The sequence below is a fragment of the Oreochromis niloticus genome, linkage group LG23 (assembly GCF_001858045.2).
Source record: "Oreochromis niloticus isolate F11D_XX linkage group LG23, O_niloticus_UMD_NMBU, whole genome shotgun sequence".
Lineage (NCBI taxonomy): Eukaryota > Metazoa > Chordata > Actinopteri > Cichliformes > Cichlidae > Oreochromis > Oreochromis niloticus.
The window spans coordinates 23,564,812-23,589,426 of NC_031986.2; the positions used below are offsets into that span (position 1 = coordinate 23,564,812).

Consider the following 24,615-nt stretch of genomic DNA (forward strand, 5'->3'; position numbering starts at 1 on the left):
TTGCAGCATTGCTGATGATGTAACAACATTGTAACATTGTTACTTTAAAGAAAATGAATACAATCTACTGTACAATGTATCTACAACATAAATGCAATAAAGTTTTCTAATGCAACAATGTAACTATGTTACATATAAGACATTTTGAAAAACAATTTATCGTACGCTTATCAGACGTTATCTATCTTTTCACAGAAAGGGTAGACAGATAGAAGCAACTCTTATAAAATTCACCCTTAAAAAATATGTCTTTAAGAAGGATTTAATATGAAAGTGAGCTTGCTGACTGTATCTCCTTATTTCAGAAGAATCAACATTGCTAGGTATTAAGAATACTAAATTTTAAATGTAATGCAGAAGTAATACACCGAGATAGATGGAATTACAATGACAATACCCCAACCAAATTTTTGTTGGTGGAGAATAAACTAAAGAAAAGGAAGGAAATACAGGAAGAAAGGCAGTGGGAGAGAGAACAGCTTAAAAGATAGGAGGAAATGAACAGGAAATAAAGAAACAAAGGTGGAAAAGAAAAGGAGAGAAGGAAAAGGACTGAGAAAAGAAACCAAAGGAATCAAGGAAGAAAGAAGAAGTATGTGAAAAAAGACAAGGGAGGAAAGGTAGAAGGAGGGAAGGACACATTATAATCATGTTGTGGATGTAAATCTCAGTGAAATTAGAGAAAGCTGAATCCTCCTGTAATTACTGTTATTCAATAAACATTTCTTTAATTTGTATTTAATTTGCATTTTTATCAGTGTGTCTCTCCATCTCTGTTTGGTTGTGTCTTTAAATGAGGCCTTTTTAAGTGAAGGTTGACTGAACTGTACTCGAGTAAGAATACTCAGTTACTCCACAGGTCTGGTGTCAGGTGTCAGGGCCTCCGCTGGCCAGGCGGTGGAGGGCGGGGGGAGGTGAGAGGGTCTAACTTTAGGAGGCTGTGTCAGAGCGGTCGGAGTCGGCTTCAGAGGAGCACCTTTCAGACGGAGGTAGGAAAACACACTCACTCTCAAACACACACAGACACAAACACACTGACACAGGAAGGAGGTGGGAGGCTGTTTTCTATGCAGCTGAAGTCCTGTTTATTAGTTCAGAATTTTCACACATCTGATCTGAGAGCAGCTCTTCCTCTGCTGCTGTTTAAGGCTCATAGCTGTTAGGTCTCAGCGCTGCTGTGAGGCCTGCAGGCTGAGGCAGCTGTCACCGCCTTAAAAATAGACCTGCTGGAAGGCCTCAGCTCACACACACACACACACACACACACACTTATGGCAACATGAGGCTCTGTCTGATTGCTTAGTATCTTAGTCATGGCTGCCTGTTGTTGACCCTCACTGACTGTCGATCAATATAACTGAAAGAGTATTTGGTGTTTTGATTAATTTCTGCTGTAATCACAGCTGAGAAAAAAAATAAGAAGAAAGAATCAGACTTCTTAAAGCTTAATCTGACCTCCCTTGAGGCTGATTATTAATCACTGTCACTGACCTAAACTCAAGCTACATATGTTCAGCCTAATGAAAGCAGGGCAATTAGAAATCTGAGTTTCCCTTTTGTGTTTAACACCATAAAATCCACTTAGAGCCAACCAGAGTTTATGCAAGCATTAAAACCAAGTATCATTTAGAGTAGTACTGTGCAATGCAGTATATTTTGATATCGATCCAATATTAGTCAATATTGCCAATAACTGCACAGATACTGATTTGTAGATGTAACCTCATGTAGCTAATGTAGGGGAGAGGAGTGTGTCTGAACACATAATGACCACTACATCACTGTGATTTTTAACTTTTCTCAATAATTAGTTAACACATCAAAACTGTCACAGTTAGCGCTGGCAAACCGTGGGAACATGGAAAAATGGGACCCCAAATGCAGGACTCTTGAAAGCAGTACATTTATTTACAGTGAAGTAAATAATCACACAAAAATAAATCCCTGTGCGCCCCAGACTCCCGTGCCGTGTCTTCCCCCCAGTGTCCGTGCTCTATGTCCTCGCTTCCAAGTGTCCACGCACCCCATGCTTGCTGCTCTCTCATTTCCATGTTCCCCGTGAGAAATAACACAGGCAGACTTTAGACACTTTCAAACTGTGGCAGGCTTACACTCACTGATATGTTGAAAACACTGATGGATAGTCACGCAACGATCCAGCGTCGGAGAGAGCTCCACCACACTCCTAAGTAGCTCCTCCGACGAGGCTTGATCAGCTGCAGGTGTGTGTGTGATCATTTCCTCAGGTGTGGCCAGCCACCTTGCAGGGCACACCCACCAGGCCTGAAGACTCCTGTAAACTAGCGCTCCCAGATGCACCCGCATCCGCATGCACACACACACGCAGGCAGTTAGAACGAGGGACAGCAACACCAAACATACATATGTATGTATCTATATTACTTATTTTCCATTAACTATGTTTTTTTTATTAAACTTTGCGCTAACTCAGATAATAAAGCTGAACTGTTGACAAAAATATAGACTTAGCATCATATTAAATGTCTGGTGTCACACTTTTATCAAGAAGTTTTAGAGAGTACTCATGTACATGTTATTCATTTATTTAAATTGATCTATGAAATAGTGAAAACATTGAACAAGTTACAGGAAAGAAGTTGAGAGTCAGTGAGGATGAAGCATGCTTTTATTTTTTTGATGTCGCTAAAGAGAAAAACAGCACAATTTTTTATTTTCTTCTGTTAGTGGTGATCCAGGTTCACCGGAAGCAAGGGAAGGAGGCAAAGTGGTTGCCATGGCATCGGCCAATGAACATGGGGAGCGAGGTGATCAGATGGTACCTGATGGAAAGGAAGAAGAGGAGGAGAAGAGCGTCCGCGGAGTCCAATCTCATTACCTTCGCTGTCCCTCCCCAAAGTAAGAGCCAAGCTTTAAACACAGAACACCAGACTCAAGTTTACTGACTGGGAAATTAACAGATTCTGTCAAACATGAAAACACTGTTCAAAATCTAAATCACATCTTCCATTTTTACAAGTTTGTATCACTGCAAAACTATTACTGCGTAGTTTCCCAGTAAAACGTTCTCCTTACCCCCATTTAAATGCATTTACACTTCCTTGACACTTTATTAGGTACACCTGTTTAATTCAATTCAATTTAATTCAAATAAATTTTATTTATACAGCACCAAATCACAACAACAGTTGCCTCAAGTCGCCTGTAAGGTGAACTACAATAATACATAGAGAGAAAAACTCAACAATCATATGAACCCCTAGCAAGCACTGGCGACTGTAGGAAGGAAAATTCCCTTTTCTCCTCATAGAGGGGCAGCCATGTACCGTGACCTGCAGATTTGCTTATTAATAGAAATATCTGATCAGCCAACCCCACAAGTGCAACTCTATGCAGGCAGGGTCAGGACGACATACTGAACTTCAAACTGAGCATAAGAATGAGCATGGGTGAGGAGAGGAATTACGTGATTTTGAAAATAGCATGAGTGAAACTGCTCATTTACTGGGATTTTTCTACATAACTATCTCAGGGGTTTTTCAGACCATGATCCCATAAAGAGAGAAAAATGCCTTGTTGATGTCAGAAGTCCGAAGAGAATGATGAAACTGCTTTGAGCTGATAGGAAGGCAACCATAGCTTAGATAACCACTCGTTACCACCACGATATGTGGAGGAGAATTTCTGAATGTACAACATGTCGAACCTTGAAGCAGATCGACTACAACAACAGAAGACCACACTGTGAACCACAGAGGACTGGAAAAATGTTGCCTGGTCTGATGAGACTGATTTCTGCCATGACATGCAGATCTCGATCCAACAGAGCACTTTTGGGATGTGGTGGAACGGGAGATTCTCATCATGGATGTGCAGCCGACAATCAAACTAAAGTCTTCTCTTTATATTCCTTTTTGGTTAAAGAACTGTGTGAGAGCATTGCCATTAAAGCTGCAGTATCGAAGCTTTTTACTGTTGTTTTTTTTTTTTTTTTGGTTAAAATGGTCCAAAGATGTCTTAAGTAATTCATTACACATGAGAAAATGAGGCCTATAAATATGTATGCCATATTTAGCTTGTTTCCTGTTTTACAAATCTCTTTTTAATGCGTGTTTCCTTCTCGTGCAAACAGCTTGGAGCCATGGTTAATGGCTTAAATTGAAGAAGTTACATATACAATAAAATATGTGTGCCTACTTTATTGGAAGCCTTAAATTATTTAATGTAATTTGTGCATGAAAATTAAGGACGGTAAGCCCACTTTGATGAGAAAAAAACTTTGTTTCACATTGAATCCTGCTAAAAAATACTACAAAGTGAAATGCAGATTTGGCAGTACTGTATTTTAATTCCACCTTCTTGTGCTGTGATATGCGGAGGCCCGATTAAACTGAAAAGCAAATTAGAAATAAATCAGAATAGTAGAGTTTATTTTTGTTCATAATCAAGTGATGAAACTTGTGTTTTTTTCATCCTCTGTAAAGAAAAAAACAAAGTATGAACGCAGCTGTGGTTTCAGTGAATAACTTTGGTTTGGACAGCTGTTTTACCCCCAATGTGAGGGTGTAAAATCAGTTGTAAACTGCAGTCTTTACACGCAAGGTGGTGCCACATAGAACATCTCTCATGAATGCTGCAGTAGTTTTAAAACTTGTAAAAGTCAAACCAAACTTTCATGTCTGATTTCAGTTTTTCTTTTAATTGTATTTTAAAGTAAATGTACTTCTGACATTTGCAGCAGGCAGCTCCTCCATATACCTCGCCCCCAACTCCTTTTTCATCACTTTAGCTCAGTCCGCCTTGCTGCCTGTAGTTAAAATAAAGCACCTCTTTGAAGTGTCTCACATTCCTCTAGAGGTGAAGTCTGGTTTCCAAGCTCCTGCTTAGCTCTTATGGGACTGTAATGGTATTACACAACACTTACATCCTTTATACTGCAAACTTCAACTTTTTTACACTGATAAAGTAAATTAAAAGTACATTGTTGGTGCAGTTGTATATTGCAGCAACACCCTGGGACTCGTGTAGGGTTTTTAGTTTTTATACATTTTTGTGTAAATGAAATGTGCAAGAATCCATGTGTCCATTGTTACTTTATGCAAGCTATACTTTTACATCACTCACACTGGGTATGAATGTCATGATAATATGGGAATTTCAATGATTTCTTTGAACTGTTCTTTTTCTGGAATGATTATACAGCATGCATCTTTCTTGACTTCAAAAACAAGAACTGGGTGGACAAGTTTCAGTTTATTTTGGATTTTCTCTTATTCACACAGGGTCAAAAGCCTCTGGCATAACTCTCGCTGTATATTCGACCAGTCTTCAGCCCTAACTAAATTTATAAGCTTCATCAAAATGGAAAGTTTTAAGCCCAATCTTAAAAATGTCATGCTGGCAAAGATAAACCCAGCAGCTGAGGTTAATCAATGACCATTCACAAAAGGGTAATGGGCTTGTAAAGTAAAAAGACAATGCAGAATCTTTAGCACTACATTAAAAGAAGTAAGTGTCTGTTTATTTTTCAGTCTGTTTATATACTTTTGACTATGTGGATTACAGAAAACCCAAAATAAATTCAAACTTCTGCACCAAAGTCTGTTTTTTAAAGTCATAGTATGCTGTACAGTTGTTAAAATAAACAATTAAAATATCAAAATCACCACCACAACATTCATAAGTCTATGTGAGCTTCTGATCATAGCTGTGAATAATAGATAATAGATAGTTTGTGTCACTGTTCTGCAACCTTGATAGGTGTACTGGAGCTCTTTTGTTGTCTCAACTAACATATTTCTATCACATTCTTTAGATTCCGGAAAATACATTTAGTTATTTAGTTCAGCATAACCTTAAAATACAAAAGTTACATTCTTCAAGAAGTACTTCTACAATGTCTAAATTGACCTCACTGTAGTTGATGGAGGAGCTCTTGATCAGAGTAAAAACACTTTATTGTAAAGCGATTTAGATTAAATAAACCAAGTGAACCTTTTCTCATTCAGAAATGACATTAAAGAATTCAAAAGTCAGAAGGGTGTAAAGGAGTAAAGGAAATATAAAGCTGGAGCCTCAGCCTCATTTTATAAACTCATGCATTAACTACATTTAACACAATCAACATTTCAGTGCCAGCTAACGCATTAGGTTATTTTCAGTCACGCAGCGCTCATGAATAATAACCTTTCTGTCTGTGCCTCCCAGTTTCTCCATGACCTCAGAGTCCAGGTTTTCCATGATCTCTGGGTCTGACGCTGAGAGCATCTTCATGGAGCCCATCCACCTCTCGTCAGCCATCGCTGCCAAGAAGATCATCAACGAGGGTGAGACGACAAAGGAGAGAGGCTCAAGCTTCCCTTTACATATTTTATTGAGATTCTAAACAAGCTGCTGGTAATTACATTTTCTTAGAAAAATTCTACTGCCTTGCTTCAGCATGATGTGTAAGTCTGATCTGGAGACAGACCCATGTAGACCCTTATAAAGTAAACAGGCCTAACAAAGCCCTAAAGTAAAGAAATATCAGAGCTTCTGCGTGGATTTTATATGCACTTGGAGTAAAACACCTGGCCAATGAATCCTGATGTGCAGATATTTATTTTTAAAAAGAGCAGACCAACAGGATAATCGGACTTAATCCAAAATGTAATCCACAGCAGAATAATGATCACACAGAAGCTTCCTTTACTTAATAACAAATAAACAAAAATGGCAAAAAATATAAATATACCATTAACTACTCATGAAAAGTACAGAGCAGACATCAGATGCCTGTTTACAGGCTAAATAAATAAATAAAATAAAATCAGCTTTTATATCATGATTCCTCACCAGCCTTAATCTGAAATTTGATTTGTATTTGCCAAGCTCTGGGGGGATTGTAAGTGATTAATAAAAAACCACAATCAGATGAATTTCTCTGTTCTTTATCCAGCCGTACTGAACTTTCAAAAGTCATCCAAGGGCAGATGAGGACTGAGCAGGGGTCAGACTCTGTCTCTCTTCACTCCTCATTCATATGCAGTGTGTGAAGCAATGAAGAGTAATGTGGCTCAACAGTCTTCAATCACAGCCAATCCACGTTTTGCTACTTCATCTTGTTACATGGAGATGCGATCCGCTGGAATGAGGAAATTAGCTTAATGTGACGCATCCGAGATTCGTGGCTTCATCGAATTTCTCCTCTTAAGTTGGACTGCATTAAAGGCAGCCTAATGATCAAAACAAGTTTCATCTGCAGGGAGGAAGATGACCACTGATGAGGACAGCTGCAGTGACCTGTTTCTGCATTAACGGCATGCTTCTTTTGAAGCTGCGCACACATTAAACTCCTGTATGTCCTTTAGGAGTGGCATAGTTGTTATGATTTCACAGGGGAGTGGGGCTAAACGCAGGAGCTCTGAACAAAAGCTTCTTAATCCTAAGCTGATTCATCTTCACAATAAACCATAAAAGGATAAATTCCAGGAAGGTTCAAATACTCCAAACTAAACATGAATCCAAGAAATAAGAGCAGCCAACAAGGGCATGGGGGAAACAAGTAGGAAAAGAGACCATCAGAGAAATCACATGCAGCAGAGCAGAAATATAAAAGAAAGTAAAGAGAACTAAACTGCAGGAAATAAAACAGCCAAAGGCAAATTACCAAAATAAGGCGGGAAGCAGCAACAGAGACAATCTAGGAAGACACAAAACAAATTACCAAACATAACAGTTGGAGTAATTTTACTCAAAATCTTTGATCCTAAATACTTGGATTTGTTCTGTAGCATACCTGAAGATGTTCATCTCGCAACCTCCTCATCCTGTCTTCTGTGTCACACAGACTTCGTACATTAATTTCTTAATATAATACAACAAAATCAATCAAGAAATCCATCCATCATGTTTATTACTATCTTACCTCCTCAGAGTTGCCACCTCGAGGCGTGCGGTCCGAGTCCATCCCAGAGTCCATGTTGGAAACCGCTGAGCAGCTGATGGTGGAAGATCTCTACAACCGTGTCAGGGACATGATCGATGACCGCAGCCCCTACAACACCCCCTGTGTGCTGGACATCCAGAGAGCCATGGTGCAGGACCGCCTAGAGGCTCCCATCAATCCTGTGGATGAGGTGTGGCCCAACATCTTCATTGCCGAAAAGTGAGTCAGTGCATTCTCGTTTTGTTTAAATTATTTTTCCACAAGTCATCATAGAGGATTATTTTTAGTTCCGGACCATAGGCACAGATATTTTAGAAGACAAATCTGTGCTGGAAGATGAACTTCAGTTCAACTTCAGATTTCAGTAAGGGTTCACAGAAAGTTCTGTTACATTTTTATGGATTTTGAATGGTTTTGCAAATTTTCTTGCTTTCATGGCAAGTACCCTTCAGACGCAATGGCACAAGATTCGAAAATGTATGAAAATTCTCATAATTTCCTTTCTTTAATCTTATAGTGGACAGCTGGAAATGAATAACTAGAGAGATCCTTCCAAATATGAGACAAATTCCACCTCATCATTCACTTAAAACAGACTTTCCTCTTCTAATTGATTTTGAGCCCATTTTCTGATCTGTCTGCGATAAACAAGTAATCTGCACAAACAGTCCTAACTCGTCTACTTAACAGCTTGTTCCAGAGGTTTTGTGTAAATCAAGCTGTCTTTATTGGTGACTTTATCCAACCATTTTTTTGGTCTATTAAAAATCCAAAAAGTGGTCAGAAAAAAGTTCCATGTTAACTGAAACAACCCTGGTAGCTGATAAATATTGTGTGATGTGGTTGAAAGTTCCAGAAGAGGGTGATAGATGGCTGATTCCAAAGTTTATTTCCCTGGTCTTCTCCAGAGCGTGATGCTCCTCAGGTGTCATTTTCTGCAGAGGCTTTTTAGTGAAGCTGTTTGCTTGAAAGTTTGGATGGGTCATTTTACGCAAAGTAAGACAGATTTCCCCCCCTTCAGGTCTGTTGCAGTGAATAAGGCCCGTCTGAAGCGAATGGGCATCACACACATCCTGAACACAGCTCACGGTACAGGAGTCTACACCAACGAGTCTTTTTACGCCGGCATGAACATTAAGTACATGGGCATTGAAGTAGACGACTTCCCTGATGCTGACATCTCGATGCACTTTAGACCCACCGCCGAATTCTTGGACGATGCTCTGCTGACGCACAAAGGTAGGCAGGATTTGTTTCATCTGTCCTCTGAAATCTTTGTTTGCTGTTGTGGTGAAGAGTTCAGCGTACATCACTGAACACTAATCAACTCTACTGGTAAGATTTATTTACAAAATTAGAAGTAAATAATACACAGAGGAGAATTTGGTATGCATCTCTCCCCTGTATTATTTTTGTTTCATATGTAAAGTAAATATACTGAAAAACTAATAGCTGTCACATATAATTATATATAATTATGTATAATAACACACAATAAGGCATTAAGCCACATTGTAAGCCTCTTGCATGCTTCTTTGTTAGTAACCCCCTAAGGCCCAAAGAGGTTAATCCAATATCTAAATATTTAACTACAAAGAGAAACTTTACGCCTCTTGCCAAAAAAACCACACTGAGTAAATCATGTTAAAAGGCTGACTGGTCATGTTAGCACAACTGGAAACCCACATGGGTGATGCTTTTTCATAGCTGGAAAGGCTGTTTCTATTTTTTCATGAATGAGAAGAATAACAACAAAGAAAACAAGCAATCCAAGCAATCCATGGCAACATCCATACATAAAATCGTCTCCAGAGGAAAATAAGAGACCAAGCAGAACAAACAGAACTGAGAATAAAACAAAAACTGCATGGTTCACAAAAGTGACCAGATTTGAATCATCATAAAATTCATTAACTAGAGAAATTAGAAATTAGATAAGAAATTAGATCCTCTTTATTTCTGGTGGTATTTGGTTGTGTGTGGATTCAAGTCAAAGGACATATTGTATTTCTGGGATTTACAAAGCCCTTGGAGAGGGGCAGTAACACACTGAAGTGACAGATGTCTGTTCCCAAATACGGTAGTGGTTGTGAGGACCTTGGTAGCTACAACTCCTTCTGAAACAATGCGCGGTTGGGAGCGGAATTATGGTTGCTCAGCTTTAGAAGCTGGCATGGCAACTGGGGGAAAAACCTTTCATGAGATATTTGTTTCTTGTTCAATAGGTAACAATCTGTCTTATAAACAGCCCAATCTAACCCCCCTTCTGAGATGCATAGGTTAAAGATAAATCCAAACAGGCTCAGTGTTGGGGTACATAGCATAGGGTTTGGGGTCTTGCGCCAGCATGCTAGAAAGATCAGTATCTCCAATATGTCGACTGTAGGCATGAATGAGTAGTGGAAAAAATACAAAGTTTTGGAGTCCATCTGTTATTTGTTAAACAAAAAAAAGGAAAAGAAAAACCCCTATTGATCATAGAGTATGTTTAAAGAGTCTCATATTTTTTTCATTAAGTTTATCATGATCACTTATTGGTGATTTAAGACCACAAATAAGTGTTCATAAGATTTTTTTTTTTATCTCATAAATAAATCATTATCATTATAATGATTATATATTTATGAAATTATTTTAGCAAGAATTTCATGTAATACAATTACATTTATGATATAAACACCAATAAATCATTATAAGAGGTTTTATTTCTTTGCAAACAGACCTTTGCAGTTGGGTTAGCTTCAGCTCACAAATTTACTATAGAGGAACAAATCAACCATTTGGCAGGGTATATGTTTGGAAAATTGTTTGACCCTTACAAAAGTTTTTTTTTTTTTAAGTTATCATGTTACTTAAATCTGTTCACTAAAACATCTGACACTTTGCCATATATCTAACGTCGATATTTTCATCACAGGGAGTCCACATTTCTTGCATTCTTTAGTCACTGCTAACTTCCTGTGAGGAAGCTATCTCAAAAAGTCAACGACTAACCTAGATGGACATCCACAGATCAAAACCAAGCTGTAGAGATGGCTTAAACAGATTAAGTTAACTTCCTGTAAATGTTTCAGAAATATATAGAGGCTCAAAATATCCTCTACCAAGTGGTTTAGCAGATATTTAAAAGGTTTACCAGAATGGTTCTCTTTACTGCTTGCCTTTTTCCTTCCTTCCCCTAACTGGTGCCCCTCCCTGAGTCTGGTTCTGGTGGAGGTTTCTTCCTTTTAAAAGGGAGTTTTTCCTCCTGACTGTCGCCAAAATGTTTTCTCATTGGGGAGCATATGATTCTTGTGGTTTTCTCTGAATTATTGTAGTTTTTTACAATATAAAGCACCTAGAGGTCACTGTCGCTGTAATATAAATAAAATAGAATTTAATTGAAAAGAATATAAATATATATAATCTATCGATCTTCCACCAATCTATTGATTGTCTACTTAAAATTGAGCCTCTTTCCCAATAGTTGTTTCTGTTTTTGCCCACATAATATTTATCTGTTGACCTGAAGGCATCACTCTCATCATTATTTTTATCTCCAAACTTCAGTTTATGACGTAGGAAACAGAAAGTTTGGCAGTGGTTTTGTGTCTGTCTTCATCAATAGAGTGTTTATTTTGTGATCTCTGGTTCCCACGGACCTTTAATCATTCATTTATTTTATCATTTAGCTCACAGACATGATACACAATGCACTTATTTTACCAAGGTTTGCTAAAAGCACTTTTTCAATACTTGTCCTGGAGTGGAGGTCAACAGTGACGCATTAACAGATCCCAAACATCTGATCAGTAATCTTTTCAACATCCCAGTTTCTGAGAAGAATTTCTTGTGTCGACAGAGAACACAGAGTATTCCTGGAAGGAAATGGCAGAGTCACAGTGTTGTTGACTGTGCTTCTTACTTAACACAGCCTAAAATGTTGCTGGAAGACTTTGGCAAGAGCATCTTAATAATATCTTGTCTTCTCCCTGGAGACTGTGGGGCAAATTTGGACATTTTTATTAACTGATTGATGATTTTATCTTTCTTATTGTTCTACCTACACAGCAAGGAAATTAAATAATATGGCCACATCAGATATTTTACCCCAACTTCTGCCAGGTTTTGTGTTATGGAGACCATTGTACTAATGAAGAAAGACCCCGGACTAATAATCTTCCATGTCAAGATATTTAAGAGTCATTTAATGTCAAAACAAACAAAACATTTAAGAAAAAATGATGCTGTTAATTGACAAACTGTTTTTGGTATTTATTTATAGCAGTGTTTAAAAGCAAAATGCTCAGATCAATTAAAAACAAATTAAAGCTTAAATATTAACATTTCTTTCTTAATTTAGTTAAACTGATCAAATTAATTATTTTTAATAGTTTTTCAATGGATTGACTGAGCACCACATAAGAGTACATCAGTATTTAGCCATGATATGAATGCTGTGCTATAGTTGCAGTTGTCAGTATTGTAAACTGTTGGGGAGCTCAAATGGTGTACAGAGGGATGTTTTGCTTATTGTGAAAAAAGAAAATGAGCAGAATTGCAAACTTGCATACCTGCCATATATTTAAAAAAAAAAAAAAATTCCCATCACGGCCCTACGGGCGGTCTATCCTTCAAGCTTGGGTTCTCTACCAGAGTACTGGGAGCTTGAGGGTCCTGCACAGTATCTTAGCTGTTCCTAGGACTGCTCTCTTCTGGACAGAGATCCGATGTTGTTCCTGGGATCTCCACAAGCTAGGCTAGTGGAGCCACTCGCCTAGCTTGGGAGTCACTGCACCTAGTGCTCCGATTACCACTGGGACCACTGTTACCTTCACCCTCCACATCTTCTTGAGCTCTTGAGCATCTTCCAAGTAAGATCGCCCTCCTCAGAGGGCAACGTCGCGGAGTGCTCTGAGTCAAGTTACTTTTTACTTTCTTCTTCCTTATTACTCTCTTGCGAAAACTGCGAGAGCACAGTAATTTCGGACTTGTTGACCCAAACCTACTGGAATCCTACCCAGAGCTAACACGCTATGCTGACCTGATGCTAGGCCGGCCCGAGGCAGGGGACTCTCCTGAGAACAACAAGCCGAAGTGGAGGCATGGCAGATGGGGAGCGGCTGACTGAAGGTTCTGGCGCATGATTAGCAAAGGAAGGCTAACCCTCCCGGGCATACTGCTTGCAAACGTTCAGTCTCTGGAAAATAAAAAGGATGAACTCCATGCTCGGATTTCCATGCAAAAATAAATTCAGGAGTGCTCCATACTGCGTTTCTATAAAACCTGGCTTGGCGGAGAGGACACCCAATAAGGCAATAACACCAGAGGGCTACATGGTTTTCAGAGCAGACCGAAGCACTACGGACAGCGGCAAGATCCGCGGTGGAGGAACGGCCGCCCTCGTCAAGCAATCATTGTGTACTGACTGTAAGATCACTTCAAAATCCTGCTCTGAAAATGTGGAATTTCTGACTCAAACGTTAAGGCCATTTAATTTGCCCAGAAAACTGCAGTGCATCATTGTGAGTGTCGTGTACATCCCCCCCTTCGCTAAGTAGGAGGATGCACTGAAGGAGCTGCACGACATGATCAACAAGCACGAAAATAAACTACCAAACGCTGCTATAATTGATCTGGGAGACTTTAATCACTGTAATCTCCGGAAAAATATGCCTAAACTGCATCAGCTTGTAACCCACCAGGGGAAATAAAATACTGGATTACTGTTACAGTAACATCAGAAATACCTTCTCAGCTGAACCAAAACCTAATTTTGGAAAGTCTGATCACCTGGCAATCTGGCTAAAACTCATCTATAACAACAAGCTCAAGACAAACCCAGTCACAGTCAGGACTATTAACAACTGAACTGACAGTGCAAAAGCCAGCCTGCAGGGCTGCTTAGAGGCTACAAACTGGAGCATCTTCAAAGAAACAGCTAACAACATCCATGAATACACGGAGACTGTTAGCGACTACATAAACTGGTGTACGTCTATTTGTGGCCCTCCCAGGACTGTGCGCAGGTACCCCAACCAAAAGCCCTGGTTTAATGGAGACATTAAACAGAAAATCAGGGAGAGGAGGGAGACCTTCAAGGCAGGATTATAAGAGAGCCTGCTATGAACTGCAGAAGTCCATCAGAGTAGCAAAGAGGGCCCACTCAGAAAAACTTGAAGGCTACTACCTGAACAACAACACACGCAGCATGTGGCAGGGAATTCAAGCTGTCACAAACTACAGGGGAGCCACAGCAACAACTCAGCCTCAACGCCTTCTATTCCAGGTTTGACAGGCTGAACACACACACTCCCTCAAAGGCCCCTAGTGACCCCACGGAGACCGTCCTCCAGGTGACACACACACAGGTCTTGAAAGCTCTGAAAAAAGTGAATCCCCACAAGGCTGTGGGACCCGATGGAGTTCCTCGCAGAGTTTTGAAGGCCTGTGGAGAACAACTAGCACATGGATATCTTCAACCTGTCACTATCTCAGGCAGTAGTCCCACATATTTTTAAATCCTCCATCATTATACCAGTTCCCAAAAGACCGGACACATCCACCCTGAATGACTTCAGGCCAGTGGCACTTACACCAGTCATTATGAAGTGTCTAGAAAAATTGGTTCTCACACACATCAACCACATGTTCCCTGACACTATAGACCCCCTCCAGTTTGCATCACCAATCAATCAGTGGAGGATGCAACAGCAATAGCCCTGCACCACACACTGCAACACCTGAAAAGCAGCAGTACGCATGTCAGGATGCTCTTATTGGACTACAGCTCTACATTCGACACCATCCGCCTGGGGAAGCTGACAGAAGCTGACAGACCTTGGCATCCTGACTCCCACCCGTAACTGGATTCTGGACTTTTTGACAGACAGACCACAAGTGGTGAGAATGGGAGGTGCTCACCGTCAGCACTGGATATCCACAGGGCTGCTGTCTCAGCCCCAAACTCTTCACCCTGTACACCTATGTGACTATCTCTCCACCCAGGAAAACGCCATCATCATCAAATACGTTGACGACACCACCATCATGGGGCTCATCAAGGAGTGGGACAAGTCTGGGTACAGGACTCTGGTAGACAGTGTTCATTCCTACGGAGAGGAAAATGACCTCATCCTCAACCCTGCCAAAAAAGAGAGAGAATTATTAGGGACACACACCATCCAGCTCACCCTCTGCTCAGACACACAAATTGTTACGTACAATCTGAGACACAACAAAGCGGACAGCATCATCACACACAGAACAAGATTTTTCAACTGCTTCTTCCCCGCAATTGTCAGACTGATAGCAAACAAAAAACAACTGAACACTTAAAATAACACAGCACTACTTTACCTCATGTTGAATGTACAAAAATCTCTGATTAATGTGCAATACTTACTCAGATCTGTGAAATGTGCAATATTATGTGTACAATACTATTACACTATTTATATATATATACTAATTATATACTTCTTCTGTTTGTCTACCGCCACTATGTCCAGTTGGTTAGCCACCACCATTTTGCCACCACCATTTTGCCCGTCTGTATCTCAAAGTCCCACAGGATCTTAGCTTGGTCATTCTCCACCGCCCTCGGGGGCATTACCCATTTTGACCAGGACTTCCAGGCCATATTCGGCACAGATGTTCCTGTATACTATGCCAGCCACTTGGTTATGGAGGTCCATGTATGCTCTGCCTGCTAGCATCTTGCACCTTGCTGTTATGTGCTGGATTGTGCTGGATTTACTGAGCACAAGGTCGGTTTTGGGCATCTTCCTGATGTACTCATGGATGTTTGCTGTTTCATCCTGGACTGTACTGACACTCACTAGTCCCCGGCCTCCTTCCTTCCGCTTAGCATATGGCCTCATGGTGCTGGACTTGGGGTGAAACCCTTCATGCATTGTAAGGAGCTTCCTTGTCTTGATGTCAGTGGCTTCTATCTCCTCCTTTGGCCAACTTATTATCCCAGCCAGGTACCTGATCACAGGCAGGGCATAGATATTGATCTTGTTCTTACAGTTCAGCTGACTCCTCAGGACTTGCCGACCCTCTGCAGGTACTTGGTGGTTCCAGCTTTCCTAGCGGCCTCTTCATGGTTCCCATTTGCCTGTGGGATCCCCAGGTACTTGTAGCTGTCCTCTATGTCTGCAGTGTTGCCTTCTGGTAGTTGGATCCCCTCAGTTCTGACTACCTTCCCTCTCTTTGTTATCATCCGACTACATTTCTCCACTCCGAACAACATTCTGATGTCATTGCTGTATATCCTGGTGATCAGTGAATCAATGTCCTGTTCACTCTTGGCATACAGCTTGATGTCATCCATGTACAGGAGGTGGCTGACAACTGCTCCATTCAGTAGTCGGTATCCGTAGCCAGTCTTGTTGATGATCTCACTGTGGGGGTTCAGGCCTATGCAGAAGAGCAATGGGGACAGAGCACCTCCTTGGTAGATCCCACACTTAATGGTGAATTGTGCTATGGGCTTGAAGATGGCCTCTAGTGTTGTCCGCCACATCCTCATTGAATTCCTGATGAAGGCTCTTAGGGTCCTGTTGATCTTGTATAGGTCAGGCCTTGGCCGGTTCTAGACAGGCATATATGAGGGGGCAGACAGAAATGTAAAGGGAGCACATTGTGACAATGGAGGCGAGAAAGGTGTGGGGGTTGGGTGGGGGGATCTGGATTAGGGGTGCCACAAATGATTATTTTGATAGTCGAATAGTCACCGATTATTTTTGCAATTAGTCGACTAATCAGATCATGCATCCATTTGACGTAAAACGTACATCTTATTGCACCAACATGCATCTGCTCTTATATAACTATCATTAGCTTACAGCTTGAAGTGTTTAAGGTATGTCCTAACTAAAAATAAAGACAAGATGATAGTTTATTAAACTTTTAATGAAATTTGCAGATTGTCTTGGGGGAGTTTAATAAACTCAGCCGTCTGCTCTTTGCTATCTAAAATATACCAGGACACTGGAGTAAACAATAACATTTTTAAGTTATCTAAGTGATTTATATATCATGTTTAACCTGAGTAGCGAAAGATGGCAGGGGGTTAGAAAACAATGTGCCCGGAGTTCACTGTTCTCGCCAGTTCTAGTGAGCCTTGAACCTCAAGCTAGCTATCGAGCTGGTGAGTAACAGACGTCTCCGAAAACGTCAGAGCACTTTTGCAAACGCAAAACGATGTATAGTTGATGTATAGTTGGGTGGAGGGTGGGGTGTGAGTTCTCTGCCGAGTGCTGTGTGAGCATGCGCATAAACAGTGCACAGAGGTAAAGAGCAAAAGAGATGTGAAACCTATCATCTCCTTTGTGCCTTTTCCAGCAGATTTTTCAGCTACTGCAGTAAATCTTGTCCATATTCAGTTTGTGGGTAATCTATTATTTTCTTTCTTAACTTCTAAAAATTTGACTTAAGGGGGGAGGACGTTTGTTTAAGGGGGCATTGCCCCCTCTTGCCCCAGCGAATAGCCGGCCCCGGGTCAGGCATTCCAGGAACCAGGTGTGGGGCATTGAGTCATAGGCCTTCTTGTAATCAATCCAGGCAGTGCAGAGGTCGGTCAGCCTAGTCTTGCAGTCTCGGCTGACTGCTCGGCCTACCAGTAGCTGTTGTTTAGCGCCTCTGGTATTCTTGCCAATCCCTTTCTGTGCCCCGCTCATGTATTGACCCATGTGCTTGTTCATCTTAACTGCTATGATGCCTAACAGGAGCTTCCATGTGGTACTGGGGCAGGTTATAGGCCAGTAGTGGGATGGGGCCGGTCCCATCTGGGGGTCCTTGAGGATCAGGACCGTCCGACCTTCAGTTAGCCATTCCAGGTGTCTCTTGTCAATGATCAGCTGGTTCATTTGTGCTGCCAGAAGCTCATGGAGTGCAATCAGCTTCTTCAGCCAGTAGGCGTGAACCATGTCGGGGCCTGGTGCTGTCCAACTCGTCATACTGGAGACCCTTTCTTGCATGTCTGCCACTGTGATGGTTACTGGTCCCTGTTCAGGGAGGTTGCTGTGGTCTGCTCTCAGATCCACTAATCACTTAGCATTGTTGTTATGGGTTGCATCCTTCTCCCATATGCTCTTCCAGTATTGTGAAAGAGTGGTAAAGAAGACATACAGAAAATGATAACTTTTTAAGTTGTTATTGCTAACAAACAAAACAGTGAACACTGAAATAGTTTAATATGTAAAGTGTTGTTGTTTAAACTAGGTTGTATTTATCTCATTTTAAGATTTTGTAAGGACAAGACATTTTTTAATTATGTCTCAAAGAGTAAAACCTTACTTGACAGAGAGGGTACTCCAGAACGTGATATCACCATGGGTAAAACCACTCAAAATCAAATAAAAGTTCATATTTAAAGTATTTATAATCAATAGTTTTATAATAAGAAGGGTTGAAGAAAAGTAGCTTTTTACGTTCTTATATCCATCTACTTACTGGCGAGCCTATAGCCCTGATTGTCATTGCTCTGTATGCCCACTTTATAATGAATGTCTTATTCATTTCTTGACCTGAAGGCATCATCTTCATCTGACGTTAGAAATGGAAGTTGGGAAACCTTGAGACTTTTTTTTTGTCTGTTTTCATCAATGCTGCATTTTCTGGTCTCTGGTTCCCACAGACTTTTAATTATTCATTTATTCTCTTATTTAGCTCACAGTCATGATCCACAATGCACTCATTTTTCCAGATTTTGCTAAAAGCATATTTATAATACATATCTCCAGGTGAAGGTCAACAGTGATACAGTGAAATATTCCAAACAACTGATCTGTAATTTCTCATCATCACAGCTTCTGAGAAGAATTTTATGTGCCGACTGAGAACATGCGTGTTCCTGGAAGAGGCTGACACAGTCACTGTGCTGTTGACTGTGCTTCTTAATTAACATGCCCTAAAATATTGCCTGAAAACTTCATAAACAACAGCTTAATAATACAGTTATGCCAAAAATTTGATGGACAAAGAAACAGTTTTTGTAGTTTGGCCTCCATATGCCACATTTTAAACCAATCAGTAAGATGTGATTAAAGTGCCCTCTTCCAATTTTACTTCAAGATGTATTGTGTTAACTGTTATGGATATATTTTTTTAGAGGGTTAACAGTTCTTGTAAACACTAAAAGTCAGTGATTTCCTGAAGTCCAAAATCCATTGAAATCACCAAATGTTGCATTTCCTTCCTTGAGATGCTTTACCAGGCCTTTACTGCAGCCACCTTCAGCTTCTGCTTGTTTGTGGGTCTCTCTGCATCAAGTTTTAGCTATAATAACTGAAAAGCTGCCCTACTGGGTTGCGATCAGGTGACTGACGTGGTCATCAAAGAATACCCCTTTCTTTATTCTGAGAAACTCTTGGGTTTTATTTTTATTATGCCTCGGGGATGGACAGCAGTCACATCGTCAGTAGACACTAGACGCCAGTTTCCACTGCCAGCCATACATGCCCATTCCATAACACTGCCTCCACCAAATCATGTGGTATCCCTTAGATCATGAGTTGTCTTCTTCTCTGTCCCATTCTCTTCCCATCATTCTGGCACATTATCCTTGGTTTCAACTGTTTCTCCTCTTCTCTGGTCTAATGTGTCTTTGCTTTTCTTGAGTGTAACCAGTAGTTATACATTGTTGTTAAGTCTCTGTATTTACCTTCATGAAGCTGTCACCTGATTATAGGCTTTAAAAGTGATATATCCAACTCCTCAAGAGTGTTCTTAAAATGATTAAATCTTGTGAACTTGTTTTTCTTAACCATGGAAATAATACTATCATTATGATTTTTACTCATCTTCCTTCAGGCCTTTTGATGTTGCTGAACTAGTCGTCACTGTTTTAAAAAATGTATCTTATTGTTAATTTGGCTGCTCCTAACATTTTTTGTTATTTCTCAAAGGTGTCATCAGGTTTATTCAACCTGATGATGACCTGTCTCATATGCAGTGACCTTTATCTGGGCCTTATATTTAAAATTATGGAGAAAAGCAATAAAATAAAAAATTCAACCCTGAATTAACTTCAAATATCATGTCTACTCCATTTGTCATTAAATAAAGGGACAGTCCTCACCTGGCCATGAAAGTGGATATCAGCCTGTTTTGAGCCTGAAAATGGGTGTATAAACATGTGTGTAATTGGATCTGTGGAACATTTTACAGCTGGAACATAACATCCTGTATATCTTCCATGCATTAAATCATAAACAGCTACATAAAAGTTAAGAATAGAATATTCACTTAAATGTTTTAAATGTTAAATGTTTTTCAAGCTGATAAATATATATCTATATATATTGCAACACCTTAAACTATTTACCAGACTAAGTAAGCCGCTCATAAATTTATAATATCAGTGTATTTGTTTTATTTATAGTATCTGCTATATTTGCACTTGTCAGTTAATATTGTAGAAATCGTCACTGTGGTAGCACAGATACCACAGAGTGGGGTTTGCTTATTGCTTATTGTGTGAAAAAAGGCCTTTAAAGCAAGTTTTAACATGTCTTAGGATATAGAATAAGATATGAAGCAATTAATACAGCCAGAAGCTGCATTATCAACAATAGAATCCCTCCCACTCAAACATCCCTTTACATCATTTATAATCAATGGTTTTAAAATAATAGGTGTTGAAGAAACTCTTTACTTTACAGTGAGTTTCAGTTAAGCTGCGTGGCTGTGACACACTTATAACCTTGAGTTTGTCCACAGCATGCTGCTGGTTCTAAAAGAATAGGCTCTTAAAAGCCTTTCCTTCCTGACCTGTTTATCTGAAACCAGCAGGCAGTCACGTAAATATATACTGGTGAATACAGTGTAGCATTTAGATAAATAAATAGGTAGACAATTCCTCTAAAGAGTGTGAAGACAAAGACTTGTAGACTAAAGATTGGTCATAAATAAAATAAAATATTGGTCATATATATTGGTCATAAAAAAAATCTTTTTTCTTCATAAACATTAAAGAAAGGAATTCAGCACACTTAAGTTAAAACACATAAAACCTAAAATGTAATAAGTTATTGCTTTGTCAACAGTTTTGCTGCCCTCATCTGATCATAGGCCATTATTGCAAGTTTAACTAGATTAACTACATTAATCTATTGCAGACATCAAAACGGATGTATACTGTGGACTATTTCATGTAGAATTTGTATACATACATAACATACTTCATTTACTTTGGGTGTAGCTGAGTAATGGTATTTGCCTCAACTCTTCAGTATTGGTAATCATCTTTTCCTTTCCTTGCAGGAAAGGTTCTTGTTGTTTCGATGATGGGCATCAGTCGTTCTGCTATCCTGGTGGCTTGCTACCTGATGATCTTCCAGAACATGACCATCATGGAGGCTCTGACCTCAATGAGGAAAAAACGTGCCATCAACCCCAATGAAGGCTTCCTGAAGCAGCTGAGAGAGTTCAATGAGACCCTCATGGAGGAGCGAGATGATGACGACGACACACTAAGCCAGTGCTCTGTGATTGACGCTCGAGCGCGCACTCGCATCTTTGGGGAAGATGATGATGAGGATACGGACACAGAAGAAGAGCAGAGTATGATTGAGGTGAAAGCTAACTCCATTATGATGGAGGAGGAGGAGGATGGAGAAAGTGTGATGAGCAGCGTTGCCTCCTCTGCAGCTGCTGGAGCACTTAAAAGTGGTTTGACTGGAGCTCAGAATGGGTTCAACAACCAGGTATCCAATGGTGTCCAAGATGAGTTTGTTCTACCTGAACAGGAGGGCAAGGAAGATGGGGATGATGATGATGATGATGGTCTGGACAGCATGATTCAGGAGTGGCAGCGGAGGAATGAAAAATACCAGAATGATGAGTGGTGGGAGGCACAGCTGAACATTGATGGGGAGGATGAGGAGTCTCTTCCAGGGGTTTTTACAAAGAAGACAAAAGAAGTTGGAGACACTGATGTGGAGAGCGTAACCAGTGAGGACATACGAGCTGTGAAAGAGCGGCTGAAGCGTCGCAACAGACGCCCACCCTCTGACGCAATGTCCACCTCCAGCTGTATGAGTTACTCTGATCTTTGGAAGCAGCGGCTTAAGGAGATCGAAGAGCAAGCAGCTGCTCGGTACCGCAAGAAAGAAGATGAAGAAGGCAGCGAGATCACCACCACTGAAGATGAAGGAGTGAAGAAGACAATTGATGATGAAGTAGATAGCATCCTCTCTGACACCAGCTCCATGTATAACTTCTGTCAGAAGAATAAGGAGAAGATGTCACCATTGGAACGTTGGCGAATCAAGAGAATCCAATTTGGGTGGAACAAGAAAGATCGTGAGGATGGAGAGAAAAGTTCTGTTGGTGACGGTGAGGAAGAAGCCAAGACACCATCTCTCCAAGACGTCAATCTAACGGCGTATCAGGCATGGAAGCTGAGGCAGCAGAAGCGTCTCGGGGAAGAGAACACAGATGAGATTCTGGAGCTGAGCAGAGGCGAGGACTTAGCAACAATCAGAAGAAGACAACGACGTGAAGAGATTCTGGAGCGTTCAAAGAAAACTTTAGAAGAAAGCCAGTCTGTATGTGGCTGGGAAACAGAGAGTTGCGTTAGCGGTGGTACGATACCTCTATCTGCCTTCTGGGCTGGAGCTGGTGTTACAGGGCCGCCAAGTATTGCCAATGATGACAATATGTCCATGCTCAGTGGTAGATCTTCCACAATTTCTTCAGTTTCCCAGGCTCGCAGCACAAGATCCTCACAGTTTGGAATCCCAGTAAATCCTGTGCCGATCCTTCCAGTTCCAACTGTGCAGGGCCCCGGAGGTGAACCAATGGTCAATCTGGCTAGCATCCAAAACTGGATTGCTAATGTTGTTTCAGAAACAATCAAACAGAAGCAGAGTGAAATGAGCCTTCCTCCTCCATCACGTGCTGGGTCTGAATTGAGCTTTGGTGCTCCATCAAACGTGATGTCAGGGCGCAGTGTCGATGATGACAAAGCATCCTTGCTGAGTGGTGCTTCCTACTCCAGCTCTCTGTCACAAGATCGAGGCAGGGCAGGATCAGTCCTCTCCGGTGGCAGTTCAAGCAGCATCTCAGGTCTCAGTGGTAGAGGCTCAGCATTAGGCTCTAACCTTGGCTCCACCCTGGGCTCAAAGAAAAACAAGATTACCACTACCAGTGTTCCTCTCTTCAGCCTCTTCCAGGACCAAGTTAACCTGGATAAACTGGATGCCATGGACAAGGAGATCAAGTCAGAGATGAGGGACAAGATGTCTACCTATGAAAAGAAGAAGATCCTGGAAGACAACAAACGCAGTACTCTGTTTAAGAAAAAGAAGCCAAAGGAAGATGACGATGAGGAAGAGGAAAGGAAGAAGAAAGAGGAGGAGTTTCTTGAGGAGACAAAGAAAAAGGAGAAACCAAAGAGGAGTTACGGTCTATCAGGGTGCCTGAATCTAAACCCAGCGCTGGAGAAAGATAAAAACACCAACATTGATGACTGGCTGAAAAGTGTCAGGCCTCCCCCAAGAAAACCAGCTTCAGGAACTGAAGCTGGTCCATCGGAGGACCCCTATGATGATCTTGACGCCTCAGCTTCTGAATTTGACTTCTCAAGCAGAAGAGCCTCTTATGCTGCTGACGAAGATGATGATGAGGAAACGTATGGCATTACTTCCAGATACCGAGCCAGGTTACACGAAGATCTATCAAGTGAAGACACAGAATATTCCTGCAATGGCTTCACGCAATCCCACAGCTACAGCCGACCGGGAAGATCGTACGGCGCTGTTCATCATTCACGATATGAAAGCAATGAGACAGAAGGGAGAAGGACAAGGAAACAGGAAGCCACAGAAGAGGAGGAGGATGACATCTCCACCTTCATTGCCCAAACCAGGCAGAGGATTAGGGCTCGAGCTGCCGCGGAGGCCGAAGACGACGAGGTTCTCACTGCTTGGAGAGCTCAGCAGGAGGCGAAGCGAGAGAAGCAAAACTTAGAAAATACTACTGATGCAGACAGGTTTTAGAAAATGTAAAAGAGCCAATTCTGTGCTGCTGCTAGCTCACACAAAGCTCTTTTTCTTGGTCAAGGAGTGAAAACAAAGGATGTACAAATTGTAATAATTCTAATGCAGAAAAAAAACTAGCATTCACATCCATAGAAAAAATATGCACCTTGACCTTTTCATATTACATCAGCACTGCAAAAAAAAAAAAAGGATTTGAGCCTGTTTTACTATTAAAAACTGAAGAAATACACAATACAGTTCTTAGTTAAGGTTTTGCTTGTACCAGCATTGAATGTAAAACACAATGAATGCAAATTTTCATAGAAAAGATGATGTGAAACTTCTAAAAAAAAATAGGAAAAGTCCCTCCAATTTGTACTCTTGCACAATTTTACTATTGTAATAAATTTTCTGATGAATGATGATTTGGGCTTTTTATTTGGTTTAATGGCTCCAATAAAGCTGCATCACAAAGATTGTTTTCATCTTTTGTGATGAAAAAAAAATTGAAAACCTCCATAACCTACAAGAAAAAAACAAAAACTTAAATGGTAAAAATAAACAGAAAAACAAACAAGTTGTATTTATAAAATATTTGTGCAGGTGACAAAGCAATAACTATTACTAGAATGTTTTTTGGAATGAATATAATTGTCACTTGCAGGAAGTGGGACTGATGGCTTTTTATGCAGACAAAAAGATGCTTTTTTTACTTAATAATTTGATAATGTTTTGATG

At 40.6% G+C, this 24,615-nt stretch overlaps 1 protein-coding gene across 2 annotated transcripts; it reads left to right on the top strand.

Moving 5' to 3' along the window:
• The first annotated feature begins 903 nt into the window (after positions 1–903).
• On the top strand, positions 904–24,302 carry dusp27 (dual specificity phosphatase 27). 2 transcript variants are annotated; one of them, XM_005459178.2, is made up of 6 exons: positions 904–989; positions 2,707–2,877; positions 6,187–6,305; positions 7,894–8,125; positions 8,928–9,145; positions 21,158–24,302. In XM_005459178.2, exons 2-6 carry the CDS (start codon positions 2,756–2,758, stop codon positions 23,893–23,895), a joined length of 3,429 nt encoding a protein of 1,142 aa, XP_005459235.1. In that variant the 5' UTR covers positions 904–989; positions 2,707–2,755; the 3' UTR covers positions 23,896–24,302. The 2 variants fall into 2 exon arrangements, with proteins under 2 accessions (XP_005459235.1, XP_025758966.1); XM_025903181.1 differs by lacking the exon at positions 904–989 and adding an exon at positions 2,265–2,386.
• The last annotated feature ends 313 nt before the right edge of the window (positions 24,303–24,615 follow it).